The 12,382-nt window shown below is 35.0% G+C and overlaps 1 protein-coding gene across 3 annotated transcripts in view; it reads left to right on the top strand.

The window, feature by feature from the left end:
- KLHL1 (kelch like family member 1) overlaps positions 1-12,382 on the top strand; it is a 207,031-nt gene that overhangs the window by 147,961 nt on the left and 46,688 nt on the right. For all 3 annotated transcript variants that reach the window (XM_027674508.1, XM_027674507.1, XM_027674509.1), the window contains exon 6: positions 4,647-4,833. In XM_027674508.1, the coding sequence (XP_027530309.1) occupies positions 4,647-4,833 (187 nt within the window). The remainder of the gene's footprint in view (positions 1-4,646; positions 4,834-12,382) is intronic.

Raw genomic sequence — 12,382 nt, 5'->3', positions numbered from 1 at the left:
TTTCAAAAGCGGCTTTTTCTTGTTAAAATGATCTGAAATCTAGATGCAGGCAGGTGTGTTTCTAAGGAGTAAGACTACAACATATGATAATTTTGTATATGATATTGACTCCCTCTTAGTGAATTTCTGTGGTCAAAGGAATATGGCCTTGGAGTATATAGATCAGTAGAAACAAATTAGTTTAAAAGATACATATATGCTAGGAAGAAGCCGGAATGGAAGTTGTGACAAATTTAAAGAAGCAGCAGATCAAATTTCACATCTTTTCTGTAACATTTCTCTGAGACTGAATTCATATTAGCCAATCTCAATATTTTTCTTGTTTTTCCAGTCAGTGCTATTTCAAACATTTTTTTTAGTTTCTTAATACAGTAGTCATGCACATTTATAAAAATTAATATGATAGATACTGTTGTGTTATGAGAAAATAATAGCAAATACAGTTTTGGAGAACAAATATGTGGAGGGATTTATATATATCTCATTTTCCATGTAAGATGAGAAAAGTGCTTGATTCACCAGACATAGAAAGTTGATATGACAGTTTTCAAAAATCTAATCTACCTAAATGAAAGAAAGCATATGAGCCATTCATTATTGATTGGGAGAAAAAACTTCAGCCTCATGCCTTCATTTATTGATACATTAATCCAGGCTTGGTACTTTGACAGCAATTTATTCAGAGATCCTGAAAGATATTTGAATTCCTCAAAATATATTTATATTTTCAATGCCTTTGTATCTCATCTGTCTTTTTCTTTCTTACATTTATTTTTACTTTCATGATCATGGGATCATTTGTAGTTGGTGCATAATCTATTTGAAAACATTTAAATAAAGCTGTTAACCTGGACCACATTCAGTGATGTTTTCTGAAAATATTATTACCAGAGAACATAACTGTCTTTTGTTTTCATATTTTCATTCTTTTAACATTCTTGTATCTTGTATCTAAACCATTGTGTTTAGTCCATAGGTTTAGTGACCAAAAAAAAAATTTGTTTGGTTTAACCTTCTTAATTATACATTTGTGAGACAGCATATATTCGTTGGAGCATTTACTTTCATATCTAAGGACAAAACATGAATATTAGGATTACTCCAGTGAAAAGATTTAAGTTTAATATTTATGCAGTCCTTGTGCAAACTAATGGTTTGCAAACCCATGGTTTCCTTTGTATTACCTGTGCCCTCTGCGAGAGAGTAGAATAGAACAGAATAGAATAGAATATTTCAGCTGGAAGTGACCTACAAATATCCTCTAGTCCAACTGACTGACCATTTCAGGGCTGACCAAAAGTTAAAGCAAGTTATTAAAGTCATTGTTCAAATAACTCTTAAGCACTGGCATGCCTGGGGCATGCACCAACTCTCTAGGTGTAAATAAATGCTTCCTAATGTAAATTCTACTGTTTTGTATGAACCAAGGGGCTTTGTCTATTGCTATGCTAAATTATCACACTTTTAGTCTTATTCCTCCTCCCTAAAACTAATTCAATTACTTTGTGGTGAGGTCTCTTTTCTCTTTGTACCTTTTCACACTGTCTTCTACTTTCTCTTTTCCTCTCCCATCTTTTTTTATACCCCAACTTTTTTTCTCTTTTATTATATGGTATGTGGATATTTTGTGGTACCAGATATTCGGGAAGTTGGGCAGAATGAAACATGATGCATACTGTCATCTGAAATGTGCCAGAGGTTTTCAATACACAATAGATAGCTTAAAACTACAAATCTTGCTAACTAGATGCTAAGGCTTTAATAATGTCAAGTGTATTTCATGAATTTTTTGCCTGGAACGTCATTGAACATTGGTGTGACTCAAACCATCCACAAGTTTTCTCACTCATGAGTAACCTGTGGAGGACACTTCATAGTCTTGGTAATTTGGACAGCCAGCTTTAATTAAATGGAAAACATTTTTAAAAAATCCTTTAATATCTTCAGCTACAACTTGTGGAATTTGTATTAGAACATAAAAGAATGAACTACCCAGTCTCCCACTGCAATACATGTTCTCATCAACTTAGATGAGAGTTAGTTCTGCAATTTAATAATAGAATCAAACTTTCAGATACAAGAAATTTCACTGACTTCCCCAAGACCTACAAAAACTCAAGATGTGAGTAGAATTTAAATCCCTAGAATTTAAACCCTTCAGAATTCCTAATAACTTTTGCATTTTTACAATTTTAATGTAGATACATTTAATATAATCTACCTGGAAAACAAACAATAATTGAAAAAAAATAAAACAAACGAGAAAAAAAAAGCCAAACATTAAGTTCAAATTTAAAACCATGGGTTCTGGGTTGACCACTTTCATTCAGGAGTAAAATTTTGGGTCTCTAAAATAGGAATTTCTGGAAAAGTCATCTTCTGACTTGGTAGTCAGTAGATCTGCAGTGGTCAAAAATTCAAAATCAAAAGTTGCAAACTGTTAGAAAAGAAAAAGATAACAAAACAGAGCACATCATTTTGCCACCACTAAAGTTCATAGTTAATAATGTGTGCAGTTCTGATCCCTTCACAAAAAGAATCCAACAAAACTGAAAGGTTCAGAAAAAGTCAACAAAGGTGATAAAAGATATAAATCTTCTTTCATCTAAGTAGTGATTGAGAAAGCTGAGGCTTCTCGGTCTAGAAAATACTTGACTTAAAGAAAATACAACAGAAGTCTAGAATGTTCTAAGAAACTTGGTGCATCAGTAATTCACTTTCTCTTTCAACAGAAGAATTAGGGGGTACTGAAAGAAAGAAGTGTATGAAACAAATCAAGTGAAAGCAAACAAAGCAACCAGAGCCAGGTTTGAAACAAAAGGAGGGAGGTAAACATATACAGTTAGTAATAGGCTGGGTACATTGTGGATGCAACAAATTTACATTAGTTAAAAGGAAGATTGAACTACTTAATGGAAGATAAGGTCCCTGAGAATTACAAATTGCATGGAAAAGACATCCACCTCAGAATGTGCCTGATCTGAAAGTCAGACATTGGGTGAATATTACTATATATTTGAAAATAATTTTATGGTTTGCTCCCTAGACATTGACATATGGCCACAGTTGGAGACATCTTTTATCTAGGCTAGATGAGCCTCTCTATTCACTTCTTTTAACATATTTATTTAAGCATATCTATTAAGCAATTTAAGAATATCTATTGTCTGTTAGGTCGTCAGCCATGAAAAAGAGTTCTGGATCACCAGTTGAGGTACTGTAGCCTGCATTGCCTTTCTTTTAACCTGAATAGACTCATCTCATTATAGACACTTAAAGTCAGAAGCAGGACACAACTGTCTACATGTGCAACCTATTAATGCTTAGATGTCACAGAAAAAATCTGCAAAAGGCTGACAGATTGACAAAGGACATTCATACATTCTTCAGCAGCCATTGAAATCCAGATGAAATAGCTGAGAGTTCTTACAAACAGTCTAGCTTCCTGTTTTTAGGCAACTGCAATACAGTTTGCGTATGTTTGCATATATGTGTCTGGGTGGAGATACATCGTCAGACTTCTGGAACTAAATTATCCTGCTTCCTGGCCTTCAGCTGCTTCTCTGAAAATTATTTGGTCTCCCAGTCAGATGTTCTATGAGATCTAAAAATTTACTACACTGTACAGATATACTGTCACATGCAGTTAAAACCTGCTCTAATATGATGATCAGCGGAATGTAGGGATCAGCATGTAGATGTAATACTCAACTGCCTAAATATAAATATTGAGAGTTTGACTGAATTTGAATGCCCTAGTGTATCTGAGATATTTCCATGGGTCTGGCAGATATGGCCCAAAATCTTCATAAGGACTGTGCTCTTCTGGCCTGACAGTGAGATCATAGAATCATTCAGGTAACCGTAGACCTCAGGAGGTCTGTAGTCCAACCTCCTGCTCAAAGATAGGTCAGCTGTGAGGTTAGCCCAGGTTGCTTAGTTCAGTGGGATCTTGAAAATTTTTGGGTGATTTATTACATCTCAAAAGCTGGTAGATTTGTACATACAGGCAGATGAATCCAACACTTAACATTTACAACTTGCAACCTTCTTCTTTGGAAATGTAATGTAGTAGTCTTTCAGCTGTATGCACTGAGCATTTGTTTTTGTAACTATTGATTACATTTTTAAGCCAATTGTAAAAAGTTACATTATCTGCATTATTAGTCCTTTATTTTGCTAATAATACGGCAAAACAACAGATTCAAAACTTGCACAAGCAAGTTCTTTCATTGGGTTGTTGTTGATGTTTTGTTTTGTTGTTGGGGGGGTTGTTTTGGTTTGGTTTTAGAAATAGAGAATATTCCTGCAAAGAGATGCTTTCTGGGTCCTTTCAGTGTTACTTTGGAAACCATTAAAAATAAGTCAGCCTACAAGAGAGCAGTTAGTTGTCTTCAATGCCTTCAGTAAGTGATTAGTAAGATTGTAGTCTTAAGGGCTGGTGAAACAGTGATCTTAAAGTCTTTTAAAAGTCAATTAACTATTTACTTTTCTGCCCCTGCTGCAAAAAAACCCCAGCCCTGCAAAACCGTGTATTCTACAATGAAGTGATATACTTACAACATCCATTTTATCTTCTCTCATTGCATGGTATTGCTTTTCTAGGAATTTCTAGCATTTTTGATTCACCTTCATGTCATTCACAGATATTGGCTGACCTGGAAAACCATGTGCTTTTTAAGGATGACCTAGAATGTCAGAAGCTTATTCTGGAAGCCATGAAATATCATCTTTTACCAGAGAGAAGAACTCTCATGCAAAGTCCAAGAACTAAGCCTAGAAAGTCTACAGTTGGGACACTTTATGCTGTTGGAGGAATGGATAACAACAAAGGTATTAAAGGATATTTATTGCTTTATAAAAGTTATACTTTGTATTTTCTTTATCAGAAAATGGTGAAATAACTTTTTATTCCAGGATTGGTGTGAGGATGTCTAGTCAGTCAAGAAATGCTGCCAAGGCCTTAGGTCTAATAAAAATCTACTGATATTTAAGGAAAAGAACAATACTGTTAGAGAAAAGAAACATAGGTTTTAATTAATTCTTTCTTAAAAATTATTATAATTTTCATAAAGAAATTTAACAAAAAAAATTGAAGTTAATTTACCTTAGTTTTAGATTTCCAGAAATTATGTTTGCTCTATAAATAAGTCAAATACTTCTTTCGTTCTTTTTTTAACCAATGAACAAAGGCAGTTTGATATGCAGTATCATTGATGTGCAGGTATTCCATCCTTAAATAGCTGTCTAAAATATTATGGATGATTCATGGTCTTCTAATGCAGAAATTTGTCAGTCGTTTAGAGAAAAAACCTAGATAACTAGCCTAAACTAGATTACTACTTTGTCAACAGATGATGGAAGATGAAATTATCCCCATTTTTCTGTGAGGAAAAGTAGAAGGCAGTTGAAATTTTATTAAAGTATTTTGTTGTTATTTGTTGGGATTAAGAATTACAATTATGTATTTTCATTTCTGGTAAGAAGTCTAATCCACCGATTTCTTGAATGGAATTAAATAAAATATTTGAACTTAAAGCTAGCTGTATTATAAGCCTACATACTCAAAAAAGGCTTTTATTATTTTTTTGGTGATATTCACTGACAACTCCACAGTATCTTAAATTTTAATGTCCGTATTTAGACTGAAGATTATGCCTTCAGAAACACTAGTTCTCATATAAAATAAACTGTATTTAAAAAAGTATAAAATGATATCTTCAGGATTTTACAACTCTGTGTCTAGGGTGTAGTTATTGCAGTTGTTTCACTAATAGCTGTGGCATTGTCATATGCAAAATTACATGGCATGCTTTTCCCATAAAGTTACACAAATGAGAAGGATGTATGACATTTGTGCATGTGTGAAAAATAAATGGGCAGCATCAAGAGAAGTGTGACAAGCAGGTTGAGGAAGATTAATGCTAACAGTTTCGGTTAGATATCAGGAAAAGGTTTTTCACAGGTGGTGGTTGGGTACTGGAACAGAATCCCCAGGGATCCTGTGGTCACAGGGCAGTGGTCACAGCACCAAGACTGAGACAGTTCAAGAAGAATTTGGACAATGCTCTCTGGTGCCTGGTGTGACTCTTGTGGATGGTCCTGCCCAGGGCCAGGAGTTGGACTTGATGATCCTGATGGGTCCCTTCCAACTCAGCATATTCTGTGACTCTGTAGTTCTGTGATTTTTTTAAAGTCCCTTCAAACCCAAATTGTTCTATGATTCTATGATAATAAGAAAATTTTGATGAAAGAATCAATATACATATATTCTTATTGTAACTGTAGATTATTTTTGTCCATTTAGCATTTATAAGCATTTGTATAGCCAAATGTGAGGCATGGATGTGCACAGAACATTGTCTTTGGATCATAAAATACCTAAAATACAAATGTCCTCTTGCTTAGAACAAGTTACTTTAAACACAAGTATTCATTGTGGGCAGGAAATAAACCCAATTTGGGTGTAGCAGTATTTGTTCTCGTTTACTATAAATGTCTGTTCCTCAATCAAAATGTAGAAATATTCAGGAAGAGAGCACAGAGTGTAGCACCATTGCAGCATCGACACACAGCCTATTTTGCAGTTTCAGGTCAGGCAGAAGCAGTTTTTTCTGTAGCAGCAGAAGAGGGCACAGAGCAACAGAGGTTCAGCCCTCTGTTGGTGAAAACTCTGACTGAAGATAACCAAGACTTTTATACATTTACAGCAGATACAAACTGCTTTGAGAGGGGGTCTGTTATGGCAGAGCAGCATCTGCACAGTAGGAGCCTTTGTTACAGCTGATGTATCATGTATTCCCAGTAACTCAGGTTCTGCAGCTGTGCAGTCTCAGCTTGCATCTGTTCAGCTCATCCCTCTTGTGACCCTTGACTGGCTTTTATGCCCAATGAGTCTTGTTTCCACATGTCAGTTCAGGAGACCTGTTTGCTTGTTTTGAAGAATCGCTGAGTCCATAAAGCAAGCCTGAATATTTGGGCTGTGAGACGATGCTGATACTGTATTCTCTCTCCTCAATAATTAATAATTTATTTTTTCCCCCACAACTCTCTTCACTGAAATACTGACTTGGACGGTTGCAACTCACAATGATGTATTTTTAATGCTTCCTGGTGTTTGCTACCAAATATGAAACGGTTACATATAAGATCTGGATGAGCTAAAAAAATTAGCAGTTTATTAACTAACACATAAAATGGTGGGTAAGTACAAATATTATGAAAGTATTTGAAGGTTATGTGGCCCATCACATAAAAAGCAGCCAAGCATGCTAAGCTTGTTTTAAAATCTCATCTATAGTTATCTTCCTTTCCATAAAAAAGAAGTGATAATTAAACTCCAAGAATTTTACCTGATGTGAAAAGTTAATGCAGCATAGTACTAAATGAATAGAATTGAAAGGATCAAAGTTGGATAATTTTGTAATTTTAATTTTATAATTGTACAAAACCTCATTGAAATCTCTGTTTCTACAGACCTTTGGTTATTTATTAATTTAATTTCAGAGATGCATGTAAGAAACACACTTTCCCTATATGTTTGCATTAATGAAATGAGATGTATTGATAGATTGGGGGTATATGCTTCTGACAATGTTCCATTCACTTTACCCATTAGTACTGTCACACTGACTTCTCTAATTTGGATTAGCAGGATTTAATCTCTAATAGTATACAAAAGCTCAGCAGCCCCCACATTTAGGACTCACATCAGACACATTCTCCCTCCTCCTTTTGGGCTGGCAGAGGCAGAAGCACACCACACTCTCCAGGTTCACAAGCACACATACGTTTGTGGATCCCCTGAGCACCAGCATGTCCCTGCTGGACTCCACTCATGCTTGTGTCCCAAAATAGCTGGTTATCATGAAGAGGCCCCCAGTGGCTGGAGGTTAAAGACCTCACTGCTCCCAGTAGCTGGCACCACAGATCAGACTCCAGGAGCAGCTCTTGTCAAGCAGGAACATAAACATGCTGTCATTACTTATGGTATAAGTAGATGTTCACAAAAGAACTGACAAGTGAGAAATTGATGATCCCTTTTGCAATCCTACTCCTTTTATTGATAACATCACGTCTGTCCTCACCAGTCCTCTGTATGAGTTTCTTCTGCCTTTAGTGCTAGTTTGTTTTCACCTGTGTTTTCAATGAGGACATTTGTTATGTTAAAGGATCATGTAGTTATAGCCTTGAAATACCTCAGGAGGACAATAAGCCAAAATAAATTATGCCTCTGAACTTAGAAACAGCTGTCTGCATACTGCTTTTATTTAGATACTTACAGTTTTTCTCTGAAATCTTGTCTGCTCTATTTTAACAGTTCTGACTCAGCCAAAAAACTTCAGTGTTTTTGAGTATTACAAGTGAGTAATTTTACTGAGATAGATGGTTGTAATATGAAAAAGCAGGGTCCTGGAGTTGTTTAGCCTGCAGAATAGGAGGCTCAGGAGAGACCTTTGCACTCTCTACAACTTGTAGCAAGGTGGGGGTCAGTCTCTTTTCCAAAGTAAGAAGCGATAGGATGAGAGCAAATGACTGCAAATTGCATCAGGGAAGATTTAGATTGGATATTAGGAAAAATTTCTTCACTGAAAGAATTGTCAAGCATTGGAACAGACTGCCAAGGGAAGTGGTTGAGTCCGCATCCCTGGAGGTATTTAAAAGGTGTGTAAATGTGGCACAGAGGGACATGGTTTAGTGGTGAACTCAGCAGTGCTGGGTTAAAGGTTGGACTCAATCGTAAAGTTCTTTTTCAACTAAAATGATTCTATGGTTCTGTGTTTACTAATTTCCATGTAATATATTTCAGTATTCTTTCTTATAGTTTCTGGAGTTAATTTTTCAAAAAAATTTACACATTTAAGTGTTTTTTTGAAAAACATAAAATGTGTGTTGGTATAATCTTTTTTTTCTCAGACATTTAATAGCTAGCAATGGTAAAGAATTACAGCATAATTTACCTTAATTGTAAAATGAACAAATAAACAAGTAACATTCCATTAGCTTTAGGTCAACACTGTGTACCAATGACCAACTCTGTTTTCCTTTTTCACACCTTCTGGAAGACTAAATAGGAAAAGAATAATGGAGTATATAAACAGGAACAGCAACACAGAGAGGTGTCTCTCATTGGAGTCATTAAGACAGCATAGTAATGAGGTTGTCATCATGGTGAGTTTTCTTGAGAAAATTAGAAAGCCAAAGTAAGAGGCAGGCAGGCTATTCAGAACGGATAACAGAATTTTTCAGTCTCTGTATTGCAAATATGCATCGAAACTTACTTATCTTTTTAGATTTCTTAAATTAAACAGACATAAGTTACCTGCTTGAAAAAAAAGTAGAAATCCACTACTTTTTAAAACAGAAAACAAGACAAGGGATTTTGGGAAAATTAGTTTTATCTACTGCAGAAAGTCATATTTTCAGTCCCTTTAATATAGCCCAAGAGTTCATCATTGGTTATATGTTTGATAAACTGCAAAGAGAGTATGATTTTTAGTTTGATTCATTGAAACCAAAATGAACTGTTTCAAGAAATATATACATATGATGTATTTAGCTAGCAACAAAACATTCTGGAGAGAGAAAGATAATTAATGAAATATCAGGAATTAACCTCAGGAAGTTCAACATGGGGAAGTGCAAAGTCCTGCATCTCAAGAGGAACAACCCCTGGAACTAGTATAATCTGAGGGCCACCCAGCTGGAAAGCAGCTTGGCAGGAAACAACCTGGAGTCATTTTGCCCCTATACCAGACATCTGCATAATCATTGTTCATATATATGGAAATGCCGAAATTGCACATGTAGATTTGATCCCTGGTAGCAGGTCACAGGAGGAGAGGAAGCTGTACAGAGCAGCCATCCTTTCTGTCTCACTGTCTTAAATTCTGCTATTGAAGAGTGAAGGTAATGATCAAAATTGTCCTTTCTGGCTTGAAAACAAGAGACGCATAGCTTGTGGACATTGGAGAGAGAAGATCACAGCATGTTCTCTGTGCTAAGCTCTTAAAATTGTTCTTCACCAGATTTTCTTTCTTTAGTTTTGCGTTTTTATTCCAATTCAAGTTTAAATAGCACTCTATTCCTTCTCTTTTCAGTCATTAAAATTGCTTACATTTTCCACACTCTGCTTAGATCTCATTGGAAATACTGGTGAGTCCTTTAATATCATCTCAGATGGATGATGAAAGGACTGGAGCATCTCTGCTATGAAGAAAGGCTGAGAGATCTGTGACTGTTTAGCCCAGAGAAAAGAATGTGAACCAGATGACCTCCAGAGGTCCCTTCAACCTCAACTGTTCTGTGATTCTGTAACATGCTAGTGTAATTGTAGAGTAAAAGTAGAGCTTGGTTAATTACTTCAGCAGAGGAATATAAAATAGGCTGGCTAATCACTAATGAGATAATTAAATCTATAAATCACACTAAAATTCTCTCCTAATCCAGTTCTTACAAGTATTAACATGATTATTTCCTTCTTTTCACTGCTGTGATTTTCAATATATTCCAGAACATTCAGTCTCATAGGCCAACTAGCAGTCAAAGCACTTCTGAACAGAAAAAAAAAATCCAGATTTTAACACCATCTGGTAGTTTTTCGCTACTTATTTTATATCACTTAATTTGTGGCATTTTTTTATCGCAGTTGTCTTCTGAAACTGCTGATTCAGTTTGAAATTAAGTGAAGATCCTGAAGTGATCTATTCTGAAGCCTACGTGGCTTCAAATATAAGAGAAGAGCCAAAATTATCACACACAAGGTAAATTTCACCTTGGCAATCTGATATTCACTATTGTTGATACAAACTATGGGGTCAAGCAGACAGTGCCAGAAGCTGCTGCATCATGGGTGTATTTGGGGGATTATTCTCCTCCTCATTACTTCCCTGCTACTTACTCTATTGTCTGACATTTCCAGTGCAGATATTTTATCACTGATTAAAGTGCACAGAAAAAAAAAGGAAACCTTGTGTGCGATTTGGAGAAGAAACATGCCTGGCAGATGGATGATTTAGAGAACTTCTATACTATCAGAAACATTATGTATCTTCTTCTGTAGAAAATTCACTTCTGGAACCACCCTCAATAACCAGTGTGGTAGACTAGCGTAGTGCATGATATGAATCATTAATAAAAGGAACTTTTGTAAGTTTTAGACTAGATAAAAACATAAACCATGAATGTTTTATATAATAAAACATAACACTATATTATGAAACAAAACACCCAACAATAAAGACATTGCCTAAAATCACTGTGGAAAAACTGTCATTTCTGATACTCAAAAATATAAACATTAGTGGAAAAAACTTGTGTTGGTTTTAGAGAATTCTGATCATATAGAATAATTGAATATTCCCAAGGGTTTTCTGATTTTTTTTCATATCACTTTATGGCAAATCCTTGTGACATTTTAATGCATTATTTTCACTCAAAAAAATTTAATATTCCTTTTGTGTACATGTTATAGTTTTTTGAAGAGTTTAAAGGAATTTCTTGCAGTCTGACTACAGAGTAGTGAACTGCTACCCTGTGTTACCATTTTCTCTATAGCTTGTTCATCACCAAAACATTTTCTTGGTATCTACATCAGTAACCTGCTTAGGTCACATATGTTCCACTTGAGTAACTGTCTTTTCAGTTCAAAATGTAATGTTGCAGATCACTAGATCAAGGTCATCATTTTGCACCTACTCACAGCAGCATCTCTAAATCTTGAACAAAATTATCAGAGCACCAGTCAGCAACAGCTTTAGCAGTAGCAAAATCAGCAGAAAGTCTTACCGGGGAAAAAAAAGTAGAAATGTTTTTATGATAAATGTAGAATTCCTACCCATCTTTATGGGTTTAAATACCAAATCATTCTAACAAAAAGGAAAAAAAAATGTACCTTTATGGTGGAAATGTCTACATTGAATAAAAAGGTGGAGTTGGGGACAAGGGGAGATATTTAGGATTTGTATCTGCTTATGAAGCGATTTTCACTTTTTTTTTTTAGTATGAAAATTCCTGCATTTATACCTAGCTAAAATAAATACACTGCATTCATAGTACCAGACAACCTTCATTACTTCATGTAGCCTACATCAACTTCTTCAAAAATACTTAATAACGTCTTTGAAAGACAGATTCTAGGTATTTCTGTGTTTGACTTGAAATATTTGGTTGCAAACCATATTGCTATACATTTATTATTTTTCATGAAATGTCCTTATTATATGTCTAGTCTTCAATCATCAACTATGCAAAAAATATGAGAATGACAACCAGCTTTACACAAAATTCTTCATTTACAAGTTATTAGCAAGGAAATGAAATATACTTAATTTTAGAAAAAGATGAACTGTAATAGAAGATAATTAGAATATCACTTGAAAGG

Source organism: Neopelma chrysocephalum, unplaced genomic scaffold, assembly GCF_003984885.1.
Source record: "Neopelma chrysocephalum unplaced genomic scaffold, ASM398488v2 Primary Assembly neopelma1_25, whole genome shotgun sequence".
Lineage (NCBI taxonomy): Eukaryota > Metazoa > Chordata > Aves > Passeriformes > Pipridae > Neopelma > Neopelma chrysocephalum.
The sequence above is the reverse complement of the archived record's forward strand: the minus strand, read 5'-3'. Positions and strand labels throughout refer to the sequence as shown.